The 23,994-nt window shown below is 35.8% G+C and overlaps 1 protein-coding gene across 15 annotated transcripts in view; it reads right to left on the bottom strand.

Annotated features, from left to right (window-relative positions):
- Nucleotides 1-17,482: 17,482 nt before the first annotated feature.
- The window catches only part of ERBIN (erbb2 interacting protein), a 107,785-nt gene continuing 101,273 nt past the window's right edge, over nucleotides 17,483-23,994 (bottom strand). For 9 of the 15 annotated variants that reach the window (XM_030844503.3, XM_030844477.3, XM_030844514.3 and 6 more), the window contains 4 exons: nucleotides 21,577-21,786; nucleotides 20,384-20,476; nucleotides 19,822-19,896; nucleotides 17,483-19,015 (listed from right to left, as the gene is read on the bottom strand). In XM_030844503.3, coding sequence (XP_030700363.1) covers nucleotides 18,908-19,015; nucleotides 19,822-19,896; nucleotides 20,384-20,476; nucleotides 21,577-21,786 — 486 coding nt within the window. In that variant the 3' untranslated portion in view covers nucleotides 17,483-18,907. The remainder of the gene's footprint in view (nucleotides 19,016-19,821; nucleotides 19,897-20,383; nucleotides 20,477-21,576; nucleotides 21,787-23,994) is intronic. The other 6 variants (XM_060295826.2, XM_030844486.3, XM_060295824.2 and 3 more) reach the window with 2 other exon arrangements.

Genomic DNA, 23,994 nt, shown 5'->3' with positions numbered 1-23,994 from the left:
GGGAGAGACTTTGGAAATGTGGTTCTAGGCACAAAGCCAAGACCAGGGTTTAGGCTCTCAAACAGGCTCCACTCCAGCACTGCTGTGTAGTGTTAAAGGGGTAATGGGAGCAGAAATAGAAACTGAACTATGGCCAGATGTATTAGGTGTCTATTGCTGTGACTACAAACTTATCAATTTAAAACACCACACACGTATTATCTCACAGTTTCTGTGGGTCGGAAGTCCAGGCACAGCTTGGCTGGGACCTCTGCTCAGGGTCCCACAGGTTGTAGTCAATACGGCTGGGCTGCATTCCCATCTGGAGCTTGGTGTCCTCTTCCAAGCTCATTAAGGTTGTTAGTAGAATGTAGTTCTTTGCAGTTGTAGAACTAAGGCCATCAGCTCCTAGAGGTTGCCCCTCTCCACAGGCAGTTCACAATATGGCCACTTTTTCAGGGTCAATAGGAGAGCATCTCTCTTGCTTCAAGTCTTTCTTTTAGAGAAGGCCTTGTGTCCACCTGCCTGTCAGTCTGTCTGGCTCCTGACTCTAACGTATCTCTTTAATTCTGTAGCTCCATTTTATTATCCCTTCCTCTCTCATACTAGCTATAAAAATACATTATGAAAAAACATTTTTTCTTTCCTTTCTTGATAACATGTTGAATGGATAACATGTCATCCATTAACTATTACTACTCCTATTTCACAGATTGGGAAATGATGCACAGGAACGTTAAAGAATTTCCCTAGGTTCACACAGCCAGGGCTGGCCAAATGGTAGCTCTGGAATTCAAGACAGCTGGCGAAGAGAAAATTGGATAACCTATGTCCTAGTCACAGTGACCCTGAAAGAATGCATGGGAAGGAGCAGTTGGAGACAGAAGTTGAGTTTCTCTGTAGAGGTGGACATGTGGGTGTCAAGAGAGAGGGTATTGACAGTAATGATGTCAACCTGGGGTTTCCTCTGAAATGTGACTAAATCTCACTGGTGCTTGCCATTCAAACAGTATCTACATGACAGAGACATTGAGATCACATCCAGTGTGAGGCTCTTGTTACATGGAAGATCTATGAATGCCACCCTTTGAAATGAAAGAGAGATTATGAAGGACAAAACAGTGCATTTTTAACATGATCTAGATAGAAAAAAAAAAAGGGGGCATGCATATCATACTTGTGGAGTGCATTGTTAGAAGGCATAGTGTAAGCAGCTTTTGGCAGGAAAGAGCTCTTTGTAGGAAAGAGCTCCCTGCAGGAGGCACTCTTTTGTCTTGTCACTAACCTTAAACCTGGCACCCCTATGCTCTACTCATCTCCAGTCCTAGCACACCTTTCAAATCTTTTGATCACACAATACCTTGCCCAATCTGTTGGTTCTTTCTGTAGATCAAAGAAGTAGAAATGAAGAATAAGTAATTGACAGATGACCAGATCGCTTCCCTAGATTTCCCTTCAGTAATCTCATGAGCAAACTGTGTGAAAAGTTAGCACCTAAAGAAAAATCACAAGAGGTCAACAAGCCTGCCCACAGTGGGGGATGGTGACGACTCTGCCCCCTTATCCCAATAATTAACTGAGATTACTTCCCTTTTTCCTTTTAAAAATTTTCATAGCCGAGCAGAGTTGATTTCTGGGGGACACCAAGTCCATCATCTCCCAGGATTGCTGGCATTCTAATTAAAATCAACTTTCATTTCTACTAACATTTTTCTCTCTCTTGTGTATTGATTTTCTAGCACTGAGGTGCTGGACCTAGTTTGGTAGCAATAGCAACTTATTAGCTTGCAGAATAAGGATTCAGAAAGACCTCAGTAGGTACAAATGATAAACTTCAGCTCACAAAGAGAAATTTAATAGTAATAAACATAGGGTTCTGACTTTGGACTTGACCTCTTTCTTTTAAATTGTGGAAAAATTAAATCACATAACCATTTTTAAGTGTACATTTTGGTAGTGTTAAACTTACGTTGTACAACAGATTTCTAGAACTTTTTCACTCGCAACATTGAGACGCTATACTCAGTCAACACTAAATTACCCCTCCCTCCCTTCCTTTGCCCTTGGTAACTATATTTTCTGTTTCTATGATTTGACTACTTTAGATACTTCATATGAGTGGAATCATACAGTATTTGTCCTTTTGTGACTGGCTTATTTCTCTTAGCATTATGTCCTCAAGGTTCGTCCATGGTATTGAATATAACAGGATTTCCTTTCTTTTAAAGGCAGCCATAGTATTCCATTGTTTGCATATACCACATTTCTTTATCCATTCATCTGTCTATGAACATTTGGTTGCTTCCACATTTGCTTCCATTCCATCACAGCTACTGTGAATAATGCTGTGATGAACATGGGTGTGCAAATATCTCTTTGAAATCCTGCTTTGAATTCCTTTGGATATATACCCAGAAAGGGATAGACAAATATATATATACATATCCCCAGATTGCAGGATCATATGATAATTCTATTTTTAATTTTTCAGAAACTTCCATACTGTTTTCCATAATAGCCATGTGATTTTACATTACCACTAACAGAAAAACAGAGTTCCAACTTCTCCACATCCTCTTCAACACCTGTTATTTTCTGTTCTTTTGATAGCGGCCACTCGGTGGACATGAGGTGGCATTTCATTGTGGTTTTGATTTGCATTTCCCTAACGATTAGTAATGTTGAGCATTTTTTCATGTTCTCATTTGCCATTGTTATGACTTTGTTTAATTAACATTTTTAAAGTGGATCACAGAATGGTGAACCAAGGTTCAACAAGGATCACAAGAGAAATTGAAATAGAAAAGTTTATTACAGGTTTTGGAGGAAGTACACTGCATGCCTCCAGGGGTCACAGAGGGAGGTCAAGGCAGAGTGCAAACAGAGAGGCAGAACTTGGGGCACATGCCTTTATTAAGGTCTGTGGGTGGAGTGCTTTGGGTTTCCTGGCCTAGGGCTGGATCAGTCAATTCAGAGCAAAGGAGTGGGGTTTCTATAAGCCCCACAGTGGTTGTATCTAAAGGGCACATAAGGCATACAGGCATTGGGAGGCAGGGAAGAATTGATCATAGGCTGTTGGGGAAATCATATCAGGACTTGTATTTGCTTGTGACTTTGTGGCTGCAATCTAGGCCATGGGCTTGCATGGGGAAGCAGGCAGAGTTTATGGTCCCTGCAGCCCACTTGACCAAACAAAATGGATGCTGAAGCAGCAATACCATGGAGTAGCTTAGCTAAACACTCAGTAGCCATTCTTGGGAGAAATGTCTATTAAATAAAGTCCTTTGCCCACTTTTTAATTGGGTTATTTGTTTTTGTTGTTGTTGAGTTGTAGAAGCTCCTTATATATGCTGGATATTAACCTCTTGTCAGATACGTGATTTGCAATTATTTTCTCCCCTTCAGCATGATGCCTTTTCATTCTGTTGATTGTTTTCTCTAATGTGGAGAAGTTTTTATGTTTGATGCAGTCCTGTTCGTCTGTTTTTTATTTTGTTGCCCGTACTTTTGCTGTCATATCCAAGAAATCATTGCCAAATCGAATGCTATGAAGCTTTCCCCCGTTTGCTTCTAGGAGTTTTATAGTTTTAAGGCCTTACATTTAGGTCTTTACTTAATTTTAAGTTAATTTTTATATGGTATAAGGTAAACAGCCTAACTTTATTTCTTTTGCATGTGGATATCCAGTTTTTCCTTAACTTTGTCCTTTCCCCATGTGTAGTCTTGGCATCCTTGTAAAAAATTATTTAGCCGTATATGCAAGAATTTATTTCTGGGCTCTCTATTCTGCTCCATTGGTTTTTACATCTATCTTTATGCCAGTCCACAGTTTTTTTTTCTTTAAGTTATTTATTTATTTTTGGCTGCGTTGGGTCTTTGTTGCTGCATGCAAGCTTTCTCTAGTTGCGGTGAGCGAGGGCTACACTTCGTTGTGGTGCACGGCCTTCTCATTATGGTGGCTTCTCTTGTCGTGGAGCACGGGCTCTAGGTGCGCGGGTTTCAGTAGTTGTGGCTCGTGGGCTCTAGAGTGCGGGCTCAGTAGTTGTGGTGCACGGGCTTAGTTGCTCCGCGGCATGTGGGATCTTCCCAGACCAGGGCTCGAACCCATATCCCCTGCATTGGCAGGCGGATTCCCAACCACTGTGCCACCAGGAAAGTCCCACAGTCTTTTTATTACTGATGCTTTGTAATATGTTTTGAAATCAGAACATCTGAGCCCTCCAACTTTGGTTCTCCGTTTTCAAGATAGTTTTTGACTATTCAGGTCCCTTGAGATTGCATATGAATTTTAGAATGGTTTTTCCTATTTCTGTGAAAAATGCCACTGGGATTTTGATAGGGACTGCACTGAGTCTGTAGATTGTCTTGGGTAGTATGAACATTTTAACAATATTATATTTTCCAAGACACAAGTACAAGGTGTCTTTCCATTTATTTTTATCTTCTTTGATTACTTTCAACAATATTTTATACTTTTCAGTGTACAAGTCTTTCACTTCCTTAAGTTTATTCCTAAGTATTTTATCCTTCTTGATGCTTTAGTAAATGTGATTGATTTTTGGATCCTGCAACTTTACTGAAATTGTTAGTTGTAATAGTTTGTGTGTGTGTGTATAATCTTTAGAGATTTGGGTATGTAAGATTATGTCATCTGCAAACAGAGGTAATTCTCTTTTCTAATTTGGATGACTTTTATATCTTTTTCTTGTCTAATTGCTCTGGCTAGAACTTCTAGTACTATGCTGATTACTAGTAGTGAGAATGGGCATCCATGTCTTATTCCTGATCTTAGATGAAAAGCTTTGAGAGTTTCACCATTGAGTATGATGTTAGCTATGGGCTCTTCATAGATGGCTTTTATTATATTGAGGTAGTTTCCTTTATTCTTAGTTTGTTGAATATTTTTATCATGAAAGTGTATTGAATTTTGTCAAATGCTTTTTCTGCTTTTATTGTGATGATCATGTGGTTTTGGTCCATTTTATTAAATGTGGTGTATTACAGTGATTATTTTCATATGTTCAACTATCCTTCATTCTAGGTATAATTCCCACTTGGTCATGGTATATAAACCTCATATATGTTGTTGAATTTTGTTTGCTAGTATTTTGTTTAGGATTTTTGTGTCAATATTCACCAGGGAGATTGGTCCATACTTTTCTTCTGTTATCTTTGGTTTTTGTATAAAGATAATGCTGGCCTCATAGAATGAGTTTGAGTGTGTGCTCTCCTCTTCAATTCTTTGGCAGCATTTGAGAAGAACTGGTATTAATTCTTTAAATGTTTGGTAGAATTCTCCAGTGAAACCATCTGGTCCTGGGCTTTACTTTACTGGGAGGTTTTTGATGACTAATTCAATCTCAATCTCTTAACTAGTTATAGTTCTGTTCAGATTTTCTTTCTTCATGATTCAGTCTTGGTAAATTGTATGTCTCTAGGAATTTATCTATTTCTTCTAGGTTATTGAATTTATTGGTGTATATTTGTTCATAGTTATCTTATGATCCTTTTTATTTCTATGGCATTAGTTGTAATGTCTCCTCTTACATTTCTAATTTTAGCCATTTGGATCTTTTTTTTCCCTTAGTGTAGCTAAGGTTTGTCAATTTCATTGATCTTTAAAAAAAAAAAAACTCATGGTTTCATTGACTTTTTTCCTACTGTGTTTCTTTTTTTAAAATATAAATGTATTTATTTATTTTGGCTGCATTGGGTCTTTGTTGTGGCACACGGGCTCTTCGTTGTGGCATGTGGGGTTCTCTAGTTGCAGCACATGGGCTTCTTTAGTTGTGGTGCGTGGGCTTCTCTAGTTGTGATGTGTGGGCTCTAGAGCGCGCAGGCTCAGTAGTTGCGGCGCATGGGCTTAGTTGTGGTGTGTGGGATCTTAGTTCCCTGACCAGAGATTGAACCTGGGCCCCCTGCATTGGGAGCATGGAGTCTTAACCACTGGACCACCAGGGAAGTCCCCTTTCCTATTGTATTTCTATATTTCATTTATCTCTGCTCTAATCTTTACTATTTGCTTCCTTCTGCTTTTTTTTTTTTTTTTGCAGTACCCAGGCCTCTCACTGTTGTGGCCTCTCCCATTGTGGAGCACAGGCTCCGGACGCACAGGCTCAGCGGCCATGGCTCACGGGCCCAGCCGCTCCGCGGCATGTGGGATCTTCCCGGACTGGGGCATGAACCCGTGTCCCCTGCATCGGCACTCAACCACTGTGCCACCAGGGAAGCCCCCTTCTGCTAACTTTGAGTTTAGTTTGTTCTTTTTCTAGTCCCTTGAGGTTGTTGATTTGAGAGCATTCATCTTTTTGAATGTAAGCATTTACCATTATGAACTTCCCTTTTAGTAATGATTTTGCTCCATCCATAAGTTTTCATACCCCATTGGTTGTTTAAGGATGTATTGTTTAATATCCGCATTTTTGTGGATTTTCCTGTTTTTCTTCTGCTATTGATTTCTAGCTTGATTCCACTGTGATCAGAGAAGGTACTTATATGATTTTTTAAAAAAATTTCTTCTCAAATTTAAGATTTATTTTGTTGCTTAACATGTGGGTCTATTTTGAAGAATGTTCCATGTGCACTTGAGAAGAATGTGTATTTTGCTGTTGTTAGGTGGAGTGTTCTATGTTTATTAGGTCTGATTGTTTCATAGTGTTTTTCAAGTCCTCTGTTTCCCTACTGATCTTCTCTCTGGTTGTTCTATCTATAACTGAAAGCAGGGTATTGAAGTCTACTCCTGTTGTTGTTTTGCTGTTTCTCCCTTCAGTTCTTGCAATGTTTGCATCATATATTTGGGAGCTCGAATGATAGGGGCATATCTATTTATGACTGTTATATCTTCCTAGTGAATTGACCCTTTTATCTTTATATAAAGCCCTTCGTTGTCTCTCATGACTCTTTTTGTCTTAAAGTCTATTTTGTCTGATAGAGGTATAGCCACTCCTGTTCCTTAGGTTCCTGTTTGCATGGAATATATTTTTGTACCTTTTCACTTCCAGCCTATGCATGCTCTTAGATACAAAAGTGTAAACAGCATATAGTTGGATCTTTTTTATCCATTCAGCCAGCCTATATCTTCTAATTGGTACATTTAATCCATTTACATTTAAAGTAACTACTAGTAGAGGACTTACTATTGCTATTTTATTAATGGCTTCCCATATATCCTATAGCTTTTTTATCCCTCCTTTCTTCCCTTGCTACCTACTTTTGTGTTTCATTGATTTTATTTTTTAAATAAATTTATTTATTTATTTTTGGCTGCATTGGGCCTTTGCTGTGTGCAGGCTTTCTCTAGTTACGGTGCGCGCGCTTCTCATTGCAGTGGCTTCTCTTGTTGAGGAGCACGGGCTCCAGTCCTGTGCGCTTCAGTAGTTGTGGCATGCAGGCTCAGTAGTTGTGGCTCACGGGCTCTAGAGCGCAGGCTCAGTAGTTGTGGCGCACAAGCCCAGTTGCTCCGTGGCATGTGGGATCTTCCCGGACCAGGGCTTGAACCCGTGTCCCCCGCACTGGCAGGGAGATTCCTAACCACTGCGCCATGAGGGAAGCCCCATGTTTCATTGATTTTAACTTTTTATAGTGACATGTTTTGCTTCCCGTCTCATTTCTCTTTATGTATATTATTTAGATATTTTCTTTGTGGTCATCATTGTAATTAAATAAACTATAAAAGTTTTAACGATCTATTTTATACTGATAACACCTTTAATTGTATATAAAAACTCTACTCCTGTTATAGCTCTGCCACCCCTTCTTATTTATGACAAAAATTAGCTCTTTTTATATTGTGTATCCATTAACAGAGATTTATAATTGCTTTTGTTTTAAAAATTATTTACCAGATATTAAATGATTTACACACCTACATTAAATAATACAAGATTCTATATTTGTCTATATATTTTCCTTTACCAGGAGCTTTATATTTTCACATGGTTTTGTGTTGCTGTTTAACATCCTTTCACTTCAAGGACTCCCTTAAGCATTTTCTGTATGGCAGGTCTAGTAGTCATGAACTCCCTAATCTTTAGTTTATCTGGGAAAGTCTTAATTTCTCCTTTGGTTTTGAAGGACAGTACTTGGCTGGCAGGTTTTTTATTTTAGTACTTTTGAATATATTATCCCACTCCCTTCTAGCCTGCAAGATTTCTACTGGGAAATCTGCTTATAATCTAAAGGAATCTCCCTTGTATATGATGAATCATTATTCTTGGGCTGCTTTCAAGATTCTTTGTGTCTTATGACAGTTTGATGTGTCTTGGTAAGTCTTTAGATTTATCCTAGTTGGAGTCCTTTGAGCTTCTTGAATTTGTGTGTCCATTCCTGTGTCAGATTTGGGAGTTTGGGGGCCATTATTTCTTAAAATAGATTCTCTGCTGCTTCCCCTTTCTTCTCCTTCTGGCACTCCAATAACGCATATGTTTTTCTGCTTGATGGTATCCCATAAGTCCCTCAGGCTCTCTTCATTTTTCTTCATTATTGTTTCTTTTTTTCTGTTCTGCCTCAGTAATTTCAAAATCCTGTCTATGAATTTGCTGATTCTTTCTTTTGCCTGGTCAAGGCTGCTGTTGAGTCCCTCTAGTAAATTTTCTTTCAGTTATTGTATGCTACGTTTCAGAATTTTCGTTTGATTCTTCTTCATTGTTTCTCTTTGTTGATATTCTCATTTTGTTCATGCATCATTTTTCTGATTTTATTTAGTTGCCTACCTGTGCTCTCTTTTAATTCACTGAGCACCCCTATAATGATAGTTTTGAATTATTTATCTGGTAATTCATATATCTCCATTTCTTTAGGGTCACTTTGTGAAGATTTCATTTGTTCCATTAAATGTGCCATGTTTCCTTGTTTCTCTGCATGTTTCTTGTTGGGATTTTGGCATTTGACAAATCTGTCACCTCTTTCAGACTTGCAGTTTGGTTCTGTATAGGAAGGGCTTTCTCCATTCAACCTGGTTAGAGATTCTGGAGACCTCTCAAGCATTCTCTGTGGATGCATTCTCTCTGGGCGTGTGTTTGTAATCTCCTAAATGAAGAGTTTAGCTGGTTTCTACTCAAGAGTTCTTCCTCTTGTCTGTCTGCACTACTGGGACTCTCTGGTGCTACAGTAAGCAGTCACACCACTGTTTACTGGAGCTCCACATGTCTATCTGTGGTACTGCACTCTGGTGTATGATAATTGTCTTTGTTCTTAGAGACCTGCAAGTATGCACCTTGTTCCTGCCTGTGCTTGGATTCAGGCAAGACAGAAACCAGTCCTTCATACAGCACCCACTAAAAGTCAGAATTTTAGATGTGTGGGCTTCCCTGGTGACACAGTGGTTGAGAATCCACCTGCCAATGCAGGGGACATGGGTTCGAGCCCTAGTCCGGGAAGATCCCACGTCCCGCGAAGCAACTAAGCCCATGTGCCACAATTACTGAGCCTGTGCTCTAGAACCTGCGAGCCACAAGTACTGAAGCCCACGCACCTAGAGCCTGTGCTCCACAAGAAGAGAAGCCACGGCAATGAAAAGCCCGCGCACCACATTGAAGAGTAGCTCCCACTCGCCGCAACTAGAGAAAAGCCTGCGCGCAGCAACAAAGACCCAACACAGCCAAAAATAAATAAATAAATTTGTTAAAAAAAAGAATGTTAGATGTATGTCCTACCTCTTTCTCTCCCCAGAGAGTAGATGGGAGTTGGGGGTTTCCTCCCAATCACACTGCACAGCATGAAGGGCTCTGGCAAAATAAAGTGTCCCAAATTTTCCTACCAGGATTTGATATGGTTGCTTTTGCACTTGCCTGAGGTGCAGGAATCTTTTAACTGGTTTCTTTCTCTCTCACATTAAGTATTTGACCCAAGAACTGTTGTTAAATCTGTGTCTCCACAGAGGCATGAGGGTCTAGGGCTTCCTGTTCCACCACTTTGCTGATATCATTCTGTGCTTGACCCTCTTTTAAAGGTCTTATCTGATTAGATCTGGTCCATACAGGATAGTCCCCCTTTTGATTCATTCAAAGTCACCTGGTTAGGTATCTTAACTTCATCCACAAAATCCTTACAATTTTGCCATATTCTATTGGTTGGAAGCAAGTCACAGGTTCTACCCATATTCAAGGGGAAGGGATTACACATCAAGGGTCAGGAATCATGGAGACTACGTGAGAATTCTGCCTACCATACTAGTCCTATCTTAGTTGGTGGTATGGGTACTTACAGAGAGGCTAGAGCCTAACCTCAAGTGCTTCCAGGACCTATATTAAATCTTGGCATAGAAGTGTTTTGACTCCACTTACTGGTAAAAATGGGACTCTTGTTCTGATGCCAGCCTCTTCTCTCATTAGCTAAGGACCTGACAAAGGCTAAAGGTACATGAGGTAGGCTCTTATCAAAGATTTTATTTTCCAGTAAATGACTACATTTAAATTTCCTGGTGCTTCACAACCCAAGAGCTTCACTCCATTGTTCCCTGATTGTTCCACATCTTCTGAGCCTTTGTTTGGGAAGTCTTAGGTATCACTGAGTTGTACAAAACAGAAACCCACTCAACTGAGCTTCAGAAAAAAATGAGAGGATTTTTAGTGTGGATCTAGAGGAATCGCCCAGAATCCAAGAATATTAATTGGGCTTTATCAGGAACTGAAACCAATAACTGGAAATCTCTCAATCTCTGTGTAATGTTACCTTCTGGAGCTACTTCATTCTTTCTACTTTTTCAGCTTCTCAAAGCATACAGTAGAAAATGGCTTTGTTACAATAGAAATTTTAGTACCTACTTACCATGTTTATACAAGTCTAGTACCTGCTCTTGTCTAGAATCACTACCCCGATTCCAAATTCTTGAGAAAGAGAATCTAATTAGTCCAATTTGATTTAGCTAAAGCCTCTTGATTTCAGCTAAAGCCTCTTATTAGTTCTGTAAAAGTTTTGTTAAATACATAAATAAATAATTTTCTACATTATGATGTGTGGAAAAATAAATTTGTTCTCTATTTTTCAAATATCTATATTACATTTATTTACTTATTTTTCTAATACTTTATATCATGTTAGGTTAGCTACAATCCCACTACAGTACTGAGTAGTGGTGGTAATGATGGGTATCTTCATTTTCCCTGTGTTTAGTGGGAATGCTTCTACAATTTCACCAGGATGTCTTTTTGATTTACCTCCTGACCCATTAGTTGTTCAAGATTATGTTGTTTAATGTCCACACATTTGTGAATTTTCCAGTAAAGGTGTTATCAGCTTAAGATAGACTTTATATCTATAAGATGTTTTATGGGAGCTTCATGGTAAGCACAAAACAAAAATATACAGTAGATTCATAAAAGATAAAGGAAATCAAAGCATACCACTATGAAAAACAATGAATTCCAGTGGTACTACAGCAGTCTTTAATCTACGGCTAATTGTTCCCCATTACTGAGGCAAGACTATTCTATGTACTCTACCCGATGCCTGTGACTCATGAGGTTTTCCACATTTGCTGATGGAAATGGGCATTTTTATTCATTTTTTGTGAGCACAGGGCACTGTTACCTCAAATCCTTTCAGGCAATTTTTTATCCTGCCCTGAGGACTTTCCACACACATGTGCTGATCAGTACTCAGCTGAATTGAAAATGGGGACCCTACACAGATCTCTGGAGTTCTTTCTGTGCAGCTCTCTCCACTTCATTATTCTGCCCTGTGAACTACACCTCCCTTGCTGTCCTGGACTCTGAGCTCCACCTCCTCAATTTAGGGAGTCTGCCAGGCTTGCCTGGGCTCCCCTTCCATGATCCATGGCCTGGAAATACTCTCAAGGTAGTAGTAAGCTAGAGACAATTGTAGACTTCACCTCTTTTTTCCCCCTTGTCCCTCAGGGATCACTGTCCTTCACTGCCTGATGTCCAGTATTTGAAGATCATGATTTCTTATATTTTATCTGTTTTGGGTATTTTTAGGAGAGAGAATAAATCCATCATGGCCAGAATAATCAGTACCAACAAACTTACTCTGAAACATACATGGAAAAATAAAAATGTACATATACCTGAGCCAGTTTTGAAAATAGGAGCAAAAAGGGAAGATGATTCTCTGAGTGTTCTCTCCATACCATAAGCATCAGCATCACCTAGGAACTTGCTAGAAATGAAAATTTGTGGGCATCAACCCAAACCTACTTAATCAAAAGCCCTTTAGGTGAGGTCGAACAAGCCCTCCAGGTGACTGATGTGGCAAAGCTTGACAATCACTGATATATACATATATATATATGAAGTTTTAGTTAAAAAAGAAACATAGTACATAAAAGCAAATATAGAAAAATGTTAATGGAAGACTCTAGAATATAGACGTTCCTTATAAAGCTTTCAAATTTGCTGAAAAAAAAGGTATAGGTATAAGAACAGAAAAACAGACCAAAAGAACACTATAGAGAACTCAGAAAGTCTGTGTATACAGAGGTATTTGATATACAATAAAGGTTGCATCACAGATCAACAGAAAGAAGTAGGCCTGTTTAGTAAATGATGTAAAGAAAACAAGGAATTGATCCCAACATTAGGCCATAAACCATGGTGGACTCTAAATGGATTAAAATCTAAATAATATATATATCTAGTAGAAGTAAATGTGAGAAAATAGCTTTTTGACTCAGCAACAGGGAAGACTTAAGAACAATAAAGCATAATGATATACCTTATTGTTGACAAGTTGATAGATTCGTCTTCATCTACGTTAAACTTTTTTGTAAACAAAATACACCATAAACAAAGTTAAACAGACTGGACCGGGAACACATATTTGCAAATGTCCAAAAGGAAAGGAGAGTAGTATCAAGAATGGACAAGGAACTACTACAAACATCAGAAAAATGGGAAAAGGGAATAGGACAATTACAGAATGGTAAACCTTAATGGCTAACAAGTATATGTACTTGTCAAACCACGGGTAATTAAAGGAATGAAATTTAAACCAATGTCAAAATACAATGTTATATTCATCAAACATGCAAAAGTTAGAAAGTCACATAGTACTATTTGCAAATGTGGAGAAATGAGATCCATGTTTAGCTAGTGAGAGCATAAACTGGTGCAGACTGTGGAAAAGTATTTTTACTGGTATTTTGTGAAATTAATAGTATCTATGACCTAGCAATTGTACTCCTAGGTACATATTCTAGACAAATTTTCACACAGGTTCAAAAAAATGAAATAAGGATACTCACCACTGTGGTGTTTATGGCAACACGGGGTGAAGTGGAGGCATCAAAAGTGTTCATCACTATAAAAATGGATAAGTCAAATGCAGTGGAGTCAACTATATGTATACACATCATTGTGTGACCAAAAAAAAAAAAAAAACCCTAGAGCCTGTTGCATTTACCTGTATAAATAAAAAACACATAATACTGAATGTCTATTCTTTGTATAATCATTATTCACCACATGAATTCCAACTTAAGATTTTTCTAATATTTTACATCCACATTATTTATCAATACTAAGGACATTTATTTCTGCCCTACAAGTGGTTTTGGTCACATTATTTCTTGGATCCCAAATTTACTTTTGAGATTAAATTTTCATTTTATTCCAATATATCCCCTGGTACCTCTTCTGGAAAGGCTATATGGGAGGTAAATTTTGAAACCTTGAATTCCTGAAACTGTATTTTGCTTTCAGACTTAAATAACCTTAAAGTTTTGGATATATTGCTTTACTGTATCCTTGCATCCAATGATGCTGATGAAAATTGTTAGTCAATCTGATTTTGTTCACTTTGCAAGTAATTTCCTTCACATTTTGGAACTTTGCATGGTGTCCTGATCTGAAATTTCATGAAGATCTATTTATAAGTGTGTTCATGTTACAGTTTTTGTTATGAATGGACCCATTGATCTGAGGACCTATGCTGTTCTTCAGATCTAGGACATTTTCTTGAGCATTTTTTCTCATTCTGTATCTATCTCCTGCCTTCTCCCTTTGAACTCCCATTGGATCCAAGTTGGAACATGAAGACTATTCCTGTCTCACTTCACACTATTTCTTAGTTCTTTTGCATTACATTCTATGGAATCCAAATCTAAGAGAGAGAGTTGATTTGCTCTTTAGGTGTATACTTCCTACTTAGCACAGTTGTTGAATTTGTGACAAATTCTACTTTACATTATAAAGATATTTAAATACTTTCATAAGTTTCAGAAAATATTGCTTTTAAATAGTGATTTCTTTGGTGACATTCATGGTGATGCTTTTCTTCAATTGTTCAGTAACTCTTGTTATCATCGTAGTATGAGCTTGAACTGCAGTAAGCGAATAACCTTCTCAAACTACCTGCACTGATGGTGAGTGAAGGCGATATTACACTGGGTAGGCCACGCCACTTCAAAATGGCCGCACTATTTTTTTCTAATCTAAGCATCCATACGCATTGCTCCTGCCTTGGGCCAGACATCTCCTGCACATTGCTTGGCATAAAAAAGGTGGTTGTCCTAACCAGTTTCTCATGATGCAGCACCCAACCATCACTAGAACTCCTGCTTGATCCACTGTCCAGTCTCTACTTTTGAGGTATCCCTGAAGCCAAATTCACCTTTTGCGGTAGAATCTTCTGGCCCTAACTGCCCTAGGTCTTCCAACAATTCCTTGAAGTTTATCCAGTGTACACCTTTATTTTCCAAAACTTTGGAAATTACTTTTACCTATCATAGTATTAAATCTTTTGTCACTTCTAGGGATATGGATGGGAAGGGGAGCATGAAGGATGAGCCAGTGTACAACCTTGAACAATTTACTTTGGGAGATAAGCCTGCACATGGTTCTCGGGAAAACAAATACTCCTTTGAAGGATGATCCAAATGTGAAGGAAATGTTTTAATATCCATCCTGGGATGGCATTAGTTCTGAGTATTAGGTTTGGCCCTTCATGAAGATGGGGAGTCCTACAATCATCTACCCTAAGAACTCATGCTCCACATTCTAATTTTTCTTCAATTTTATTTCTTCATTTTTAGCTTATTTTTCTTTAAGTTTCCTGACAAGGAAATTAGTTGGGAAGAACATATAAAAAAAAGATCCTTCTAAAGCTCTGCCTTGGAGGAACAAAACTGGTTTGATTAGATTAAAGCAAGGTCAGTTGAGGAAAAATATTTATCGACAATGTTCTTCATACAAAACAAAAATAGCTTTATTGAATCACAGGGTTGGGGGCAGGAAAGCATACATGAGCTTTTCATATTTCATCCTGAAATCAGATTGAGGGCTGACTGAGAAGCTAGGTTGGCCAGATGAAATCCCATGAAAGTTTGTAACTGTCCCTAGTTGTTATATTTGAAAAAGGGAATTATAACAGTAGCATCATTTTTCAGTCTCTTTCTTAAAAATTCTACTGAGGTATTTTCCCCAAATAAACCTTCTCAGTTTAGAATGCTGCTTGGATTTTAGGACTGTACATTTTTGGAGACCGTAAATTTTAATTCCGCAAATTGCTTCACAAAGAGTATGCAAAGTCCTAAAAAGAAAATGGCATTCTCTTAAGATTTTTCCAAAACTATAAATGACTGTGTTTGCTACCCTGCTGGGCTTAAAATTCTGCAGAGGTAAAGAAACAGCAGCTTTAGATATAAGATAGTCAACCTTTTCTGAATTCTATTATTAGAAACAAAAGGATTACCTAAAGGTTTGAGCTGGCTACTTATATAATCTAGACTACCTTTTAAAAGTAACTGCTTGTTCCCTTGTTCATCATCAATTATGTGTATTCATTAACTCTTTTAATGAAACAAAATTATTCTAATTTTGATTTCAATATATCGTTCATAAGAAATCTATTTACTATACATTAAACCAAAAGTATAAGCTAATAAGAACTTCAACAAAGAATGAAAAAAATACCTTTTCAAGTAGATGTGACTGATCACCAATCATGAACTGAAAAGCATTTCCATCCCAAAGGCTTCCTTCAGAAGTAAAAAATAAGGTAAACCTACACTTCTTCCATACCCAGAAATACGAGGGATTAAATGTTCTTAAAGAATTTTTCAAGTATATACACAGCTTCAAGTCCAAAGAGGTCAGAAAAATATTTACAAAATAAATGTGTAGGGAGTTTTAGAATTTCATGGACTCAGAGGAACCAATGATTCCTTAATGAATCAGCATAAAACTTTAGTTTGTGTAAACAATTTTGTGCTGGACGTATAATTTTTAATGGTTTAAAATTTTAGGGTGGTCAATTTTAAATGCTGTTACTAAAAATAAGACAGTTTTGGTTTTGATGGTTTGCTACATAATACTTATTAAAAATAAGTATATCAATTATGGGCATGGGCCTTAACTACAGATTACTCAATAATATATAAACTAAAAATGTCTTTTCTATTTCCTCAAAAGATTTAAATTATTACTCTTTTATTCAAATTTTGAAATTTTATCATTACCAAAACAAAAATTCTAATGAAGAATTCTTGTTATTTAATTTTAATTTTCCAGCATTTTAGGAGAAAACTTTGGCTATTTAAGTGCAAAACTATTTTGCTATTAGTTTTTTAAGTTATGTGTCATGTTACTCATCTTGTAACAAACTTTCTTACTTGACTTTGTGTGTTACGAGAACATTAAAATTTTTTTAAATTAACTAGAATAGAAGAAAATACTAGTGTATATAACATTTGTTGTACTTGTAATATTTCAATATAATGTGCAGACAACTAATTTAAGGTTAGATCATTGATGAATCAATTGTTCTTTGTGGCTTATTTCCTTTTCCAAAATCACAGTCTGTGTATCTGATTCAAGGTAAAGAAGTTGAAAATGTCAGAATTATACCTATTTTTTGTATTCCTTATTAAAAGCAGAATGTGACTGTGAGAAGTTGACTGAAACCAATAAAAAATGATGGGAGTAATTTTAGAATGCCAAAATTAATATTTTAAAATAAACTATGAATAAAGGGAACACCAAGGCTTGTCTTAAAGAAGCTGTTTGTCATTTTTTAGAGATTACAACACACATACAATAAATGAATTTTATCAAAATACAGCACATTTTTGTCTACTATATCCATAAAAATCAATTCCTATGTAAATAGTACTGAAAATCAACTAAAATGAGTTAAAATTTACAAAGAGTTGTTAAAGGGCTTCAATCAATATTATTAAAACTATACAGTACAATAACCAATTGATAACATCTTGAAAGAAGTGCAGTATTGGAGTTCACATCTTTTTAAAAGTACTGCCTATTTACTCTGACTAGCAAGAAACAAACGAGTCCAACTCACTTTTGCAAAAATAATGCAGATTGCTGTTTTCGCTAGTCTTATAGAAGACTTAACCTTAAAACAAGGTTGAAGAACAAAGCGTAACACATTCAAAATTCCAAAATTATATTTCTTAGTAATTAAAAATGAATTGCAATAACTGAATATTGCTCTAATGAAACGCTCAGACTAGCCTCGACTAAAAACAGTTATTGGTCTTCTATGGCACTTTTTTCTGGTCCAAATAACCATGCATTAATTCTTACCATTGCATGTCACTCAAATTTTATTTGATTACATAGACAGAACAAAAACAAATAAAATTAATGGTTTGAACAAAATTAATAAACCTCTATCAAATAATTGTTACACTAACGAGGAACAAAGGCAGTTGGTGGTAAAACACTATTACACTGATACACTTAGAAACCCTTTAAAGACTCTGAAGTGTCGAGTTCACATTTAATGTTACCTGTAGGAACAGCCCTTTATCTGAACACCATTACACACTGGTAGGCCTCAAGGACCCATCCCTTTGCTCTACAACTCTCCACAGCAATTCTCTATCACTGTGCCAGTTTCACAAACTTGCTTTGGTTTCCTAGCTCCATGCGTACTGTTTCCTTTTACTTTACCAAGGCAATGTTGAGGCCAAACAAAATCAAGAGGCTTTCCTAAATCTTCTTACATTTTGTGTTACAGCAACACAATCTTAAAACTGGCCATTTCAGTTTCATTTGTTGCTTAAAATAAAAATTATAAATTAAGATTAAAATGGAGTACTAATTATAAAACAAATTGCAAGTACCACCATTTGCAAAAAATCAAGGAATTTCTGCATCACGGAAAATGCATGGACCAAAAAAAAACAAAAAAACAAAAAGGAAAGAAAATGCATGGACATGCATCTACAGAAGAGTTAAAAATTTCCTGTGACTAAAAAATTGAAACTTGATTCACTAGTAGCAGATGTAGAGTAATGGCTATGACAAGAACAGATCCTGAAGAGCTCATAAAATGCAATTATTGTCTTTTTTATTTCTTTAAAAAGACATCACATTTTTTATTGCATTATTCTATTAATAAAAACACATTAACAGCTGTTTTTTTTTCATTCTTTGCTTCCAGGTTTTTATAGGAAATAACTGTTTTAATCTGGCCTTGGAAAGTGAACCCACCAGCACCACCTTCACCTACTCATTCTTCAATTCAATATGCACATAGCAAAAGCCAACACTTTGAATCTCTTGCCCACATAAAAAAAAAAGTTTCAGCAGAAAAACATTAATACCAGTTGAATAAAAATAAGGGCATAAAAGCTATGAGATAGATAGTTCTGCCATCTGTCTCTGGGCTACAATCAAGGCTAACTAGAGCCTTGCACAGAGTTCAATCGTGTGTATGAAATCCAAAAATAAACCTACACTCTATACAAAAACAACATACATTTGTTTTTGTAGCCTTGACTGCTATGTTTAAAAACCTAAAAGTTTTATATGGTATGAATTCAACAGTCTCCCCTATATACTGTACAGTGGTTCTTTCCCTCTAACCACAAATTCCATTATTTCATTAATGTACAAATTTGAACATATTTGAGTTCTTTATATATAAAAATAGTCAAAATATTAATTTCCCCTGCAAGTATCTTCCAATAAATCTTGCTGTCTCTCCATTTTTTAGTCCACAGCTCTTATGAGGAAACCTCTCGTACAATGATGAGTTCTACTGTGTTCTGGAAAGTTTTTAGCAAGGACACTGCTTGTCCATGTTCAATATTGATAAAACTGTAGCCATTAGCCTAGAAGAAAGAAGAAAAAAGCTTAAAAAAAAATTTCATAGTCATTTATTTGCATTTGTGCATTTGAATTTCTGCCAGCTCACAAACCTGGCAGAAAATAATCATCATTTTGGCAATTTAAAACAACATCTAGACTCCTGGGCCCTAACCCATCTCTATGGAAATAAAATCTCTGAAGGTGGGACCCAGGACCTGTATCTTGCCCACATTTTCAGATGATTCTTACATAGCAACCTGACATTAGGAAGCACTTGTCTAAGACAGTGTCAGACATGGTGTTGTGTGTATACGCTAAGGTACAACTGAGGTCACCAAGCTGCAAGGGTAAAAGAGGTCAAGGCCTAGTCTTTCCATTGCCTAGGAGCCACCAGATCAAGGACACTACACTTCTTATAATTTAAGCTAAACATCTAATGATGTTTTACTATACATCAGACACACAGTTCTAAGTGCTTCTTGTGAATTAAATCCTTTAATTCTCGTAACACACAGAGGAGATTCTTTCATCATCTTATTTTAGAAGAAGTTAACATTCGTAAACTTAAACAAAAGGCTAAGATATATTCCAAAAAATGCTAAGGTTTATTTAAAAATATCAGTATGATCTTCCAAGGTACAAGGTGGAAATATTTTAAGCTATGAAAGCACTGGAGAGTAGCCTATAAGAAACGCCACTGTTTTCATCCACAAGTATTTAAAGATATCTTCATAAAATGCTTACTTTCAAATCTGGCATTTAATAAGCCGTTGATGAGGAAGGCAGATGTTATAAAACAAAAAGTAATAAAAAAATGTATCTTAGTTACCTGAATAATTTTATCACCTGGTTGCAGTAATTTTGATGCTGGCCCTTCAGGCTGTACCCTTGTTACAAATATACCCTTTAATAACAACAAAAAAGATAATGATTTGATAATTATTTGATGCATAAATAAAACAGTACCAAGGAGCAATCTTTTTTTTAATAGTATGCAAATATTTGAATTGTGGTGCAAGTTTTCTCCCTGTCTTCTCTGAATAATATTGTGACCACGCTATGTTATTTGTGCTTCTGGTAATTCTTACTTTAGTGATTTTTATTAAAGTGATAAAAAAGTTACTTCTATAGATGTGAAGAAAAGTATTAACAATTAAAAAATCACTTCACAGTATAATGAACATTAAAAATTTTTGGTTAAATTTGTAGCCCTTAAACAATTTGAGCTGATCACATTTCAAAACAAAAAGCTGAACAATACAGAGGGAAATCACAAGGTGATGTCTGTCTATATCTATATAAATATGTTAGATTTTTACTTATACATAAAAGGTACTAATTTAGTGAATAAAAATTAATGAGCATTTCAAGGATATATAAACAAAACTCACATCGTCATCAGGTCTGAATGGGTTTCCTCTTCCCCCAACCCCTCCTGATATGCTAAATCCAAGTTCTGGATCCTTGTCAACTCTCACTCGAATCTGAGTTAATATGGAAATAAACTTATTACTAATATCAGAAAAAGCTATAATACAATAATAACCACACTGGTAAATTAAGTTCAAGAAAACATAAATATGTAAGAATTCAACTAAAATAAATATTTGGGCAGATGAAATGAAACTACAATGTGAAATATTATGTTAATGAGTTAGTGAGTTAAAGGCACAGCTGGGATTATAAAGCATAGCTCCTAAATTAACCTATTGCTATCTTATGAGGATATGCAACAAATTAATGTTGACTTTATATATTTTGGACAGCACGGACTTTAATGACATAGAGCATACACACAAAACATGTATTTTATTATCAGTTTCCATTTGTAGAACATCTAAATTACATAGTATTTCTGACTACTGGATGTTTCATAAGACATCTAAAAGATCCCTGGGTGGTTGTTGGATATTAACTCATTTCCTAAATCTGTTTATATGCTTCAAAGGAGTTGGGATTGATGATCAATCAATACTATTTTTTACAACCAAGCTATAGAAAAAGATGCAAGAACTAAACTTTTGTTATAAAACACTCCCTTTCCCCAGAGACCAAAACAAAATGAATGAAGCATTTGTTCTCTAAGTTTCTAATAATAATATTTTATTAATAAACTATCAAAATATATGAATATATAACTGTTGACTTTTTAAGTACTTTGTAAGATTTAATTCTCAAAGTAGTCTGGAGACTATAGGCCAGTTTCAAAAGCTAACTATCAAATAACAATTAGCAAACTATAATATGCCATTCAAGTTTAACGGTCTACTATTTTTATTCCTGAAGAGGGTCCGATTACTGGAGTATCATCATCAACCAGTTTTGGAAATACAACCACCTTAGGAAAAAAAAAAATCATGCCCTCAATACTATCCTATATCAATTTATCAGAACAGGGGGGATCATACTGTCAAGTTAAACCACAAAGTTTAATACCTTATAAACTTAACATGAAACCAAGCCATTAAACAAAACAGTAAAAACTATGTTAAAATTCTGTATGGATTTATTGCTATAATTAAATAACCTATAAAATACATTAAAAGCTTAGTCTCATATTCCAAATATTCTTGATCATTCTTACCTCTTGCCTTGCCAGTTCATGGCCTTGTCTAGGAGAACAATGGGGCTGTGTGTATGGAGGCTGGTGGGCCACTTTCAGCATCAAGTAATCAATTAGTTGTTCTCTAGAGGGATGCCTTGCCACAGATGCCTGAGGAAGGGGGTGATGTATTTGACTATAATTTGCCTGAGGCCTGAGAGGCTGGCCCATCTGTCCATTACTCAAAGGCATCTAAGAAAAACATGAAGTCTCTTAAAATGACCAATAATAATGCCTTGTTACAAATATTTGGATGTTCTTCTTGAAGCAATACAAAAGCACTAGAGTTTAACATTCTAAATCACACAGTATCACGCCATGTGTGCCATTTTTTCTAATTTTACACTTTTAAAAGAAAAAAAACTGTTAATGTCTTAATTCTAAGCTTGTCTGAGTGCTCGCTGATAGATTCACTCTTCAAAAGTTTCAAATTAAAGTACATCATATCTACATTTAAAATTATTTGCTTTTCTGTAAGCTTAACCCAATGTTAAAATGGTAAACAGTATGTCAAATTTTAACATTTAAGTAAGCCCATTAAAAGGGCATCTCTTCCCATACTAAATCTCTCACATACACTCAAAATATGCATTTGCTGATGCTTTTCTTTAGAATGAAAGTGTAAGTAGTTTTGTGGTAGAAGTTTTTCATAATCTGAGTATATTCTTCTACCTCTATTCTTTCCTCTCCAGAATTAAAAAGCCAATCTAGCTATGCAGTAGAAAATTGATTTATTCCTTGTGTGTGTGTGTGTGTGTGTGTGTGTGTGTGTGTGTGTGTGTGTGTGTATCAAGTTAGGAATTTTTAAACTCTCTAAGTATTAATTCCATAGAATGTTAACCACAAAAATTAAACCATGACATTTTATTTTGCTTTTTTCACAAGCTAAACAAAAACTCCATATTATTCTGTTGCTGTTAAAGAAATATCTTTGTCTTAAAGTCTCTTGTTTTTTAGATTTAAAAATAACCTTTATGGAAATGTGATAATAGCTTACTTCTGTTAATGTGAGGAATCTATCTGAAAAATAAGAGGTTATATTTACATTACAAATATTTGCATATAAAGAAATTTTTGTGTAGAAGAAGAAATAAGTACATTTAAGCGATTCAGTCATTTAAAACTTCATTGTTAACTATTAACCCACAAGGAAATTAGAGAAAAACTGTGATGATTTGCGTCCCATTTCCCTAAAATTATCCAAAGTAGAAAAGTTTGGGAAAACATTATGGCAATAGTTTCAGAACTATGTATTATCTTCTTATGTTCATCTTGCTGAGGAATACAAAGTTTGGTTTTGGTGAATAATATTTTTACTTTAAAAAAAAGTTCTCTTTTTGACTGTATTATACTTGAGAACTTAGTTAATTCTGAGGCCTGGGAATATACATGAGTGTTTCATGACAGGGCACAAAGATATTATTCTCTCACAAATTTTATGTTGGTTGGAGAGAAGAGGTGCTATATTATCTCTTTTTTAAAAATATTGTGGTTGTTTCCCACTTGATCACTGTAGATTTGAAGCAATTAATCCTCCTAGGAGTACTTAAATAGTTGTGCAATTATTTTATTATTTTTGCATAACTCTGTAGACAGCACTTATGTTAGCACAATTTATTCCTACATGCAGATTTAATACCTTTCTCCTGGGGAGAATACTCCAGACAATAACTACTTCTGACCCATTCTTAAGACTCCCTGACACCTAGAAATTAGACATACCTGAATGTGTAGAACACATTCTACATCAGTGTTAAACATAGCCATGGAATATACTAAGCTATGATTAGCAGATAACTCAGGAGAATAAAAAGCATAAAACAAACTCAGTAACCCAAACCAGAAAATGGATATTAAAAAGAAAAAAGAAATTGGATAGCAGAAAAAGAAACTCGACAGCAATTAAAAGAAAAACAACAAAAAAGGGTAAAATAAATAAATACGTACAAACTTACATGGCTGGATTCCTACTCTCAAGAACAATGTAGAAGTTTATATAATACATAACTATGCTTCACAATTATAACTGGTTATACTAGGGATATGGGCTTAGTTAAGATGAAGAACAGCTGAGGAAAATACTAAAGAAAAGAATTATCTATCCAGCATTGGTGACAAAAAAGTAAACTCTCTAAATGAGTGATGCTTTAGTTATAAAAGTAGTAAGAATACAACCATCATCTATTCTACCATATACAAAAGTCTTTCAAGGTGATTTCTAATTACATTTAAAGTATGTTAAAATGCCTTCATCCTCCAATGAAGAATTTAAGACGGGTTCATATTTAACTCTCCAAACAGTTTTACTATCAGGAATGCCAAAAAGTAGGAGATACTACAGAAATCCAAAAATAACAAAATGATTCTTCAGTGTGGAAGAAATCATGGAATAAACTAAGA

Source organism: Globicephala melas, chromosome 3 (assembly GCF_963455315.2).
Source record: "Globicephala melas chromosome 3, mGloMel1.2, whole genome shotgun sequence".
NCBI lineage: Eukaryota > Metazoa > Chordata > Mammalia > Artiodactyla > Delphinidae > Globicephala > Globicephala melas.
The sequence above is the reverse complement of the archived record's forward strand: the minus strand, read 5'-3'. Positions and strand labels throughout refer to the sequence as shown.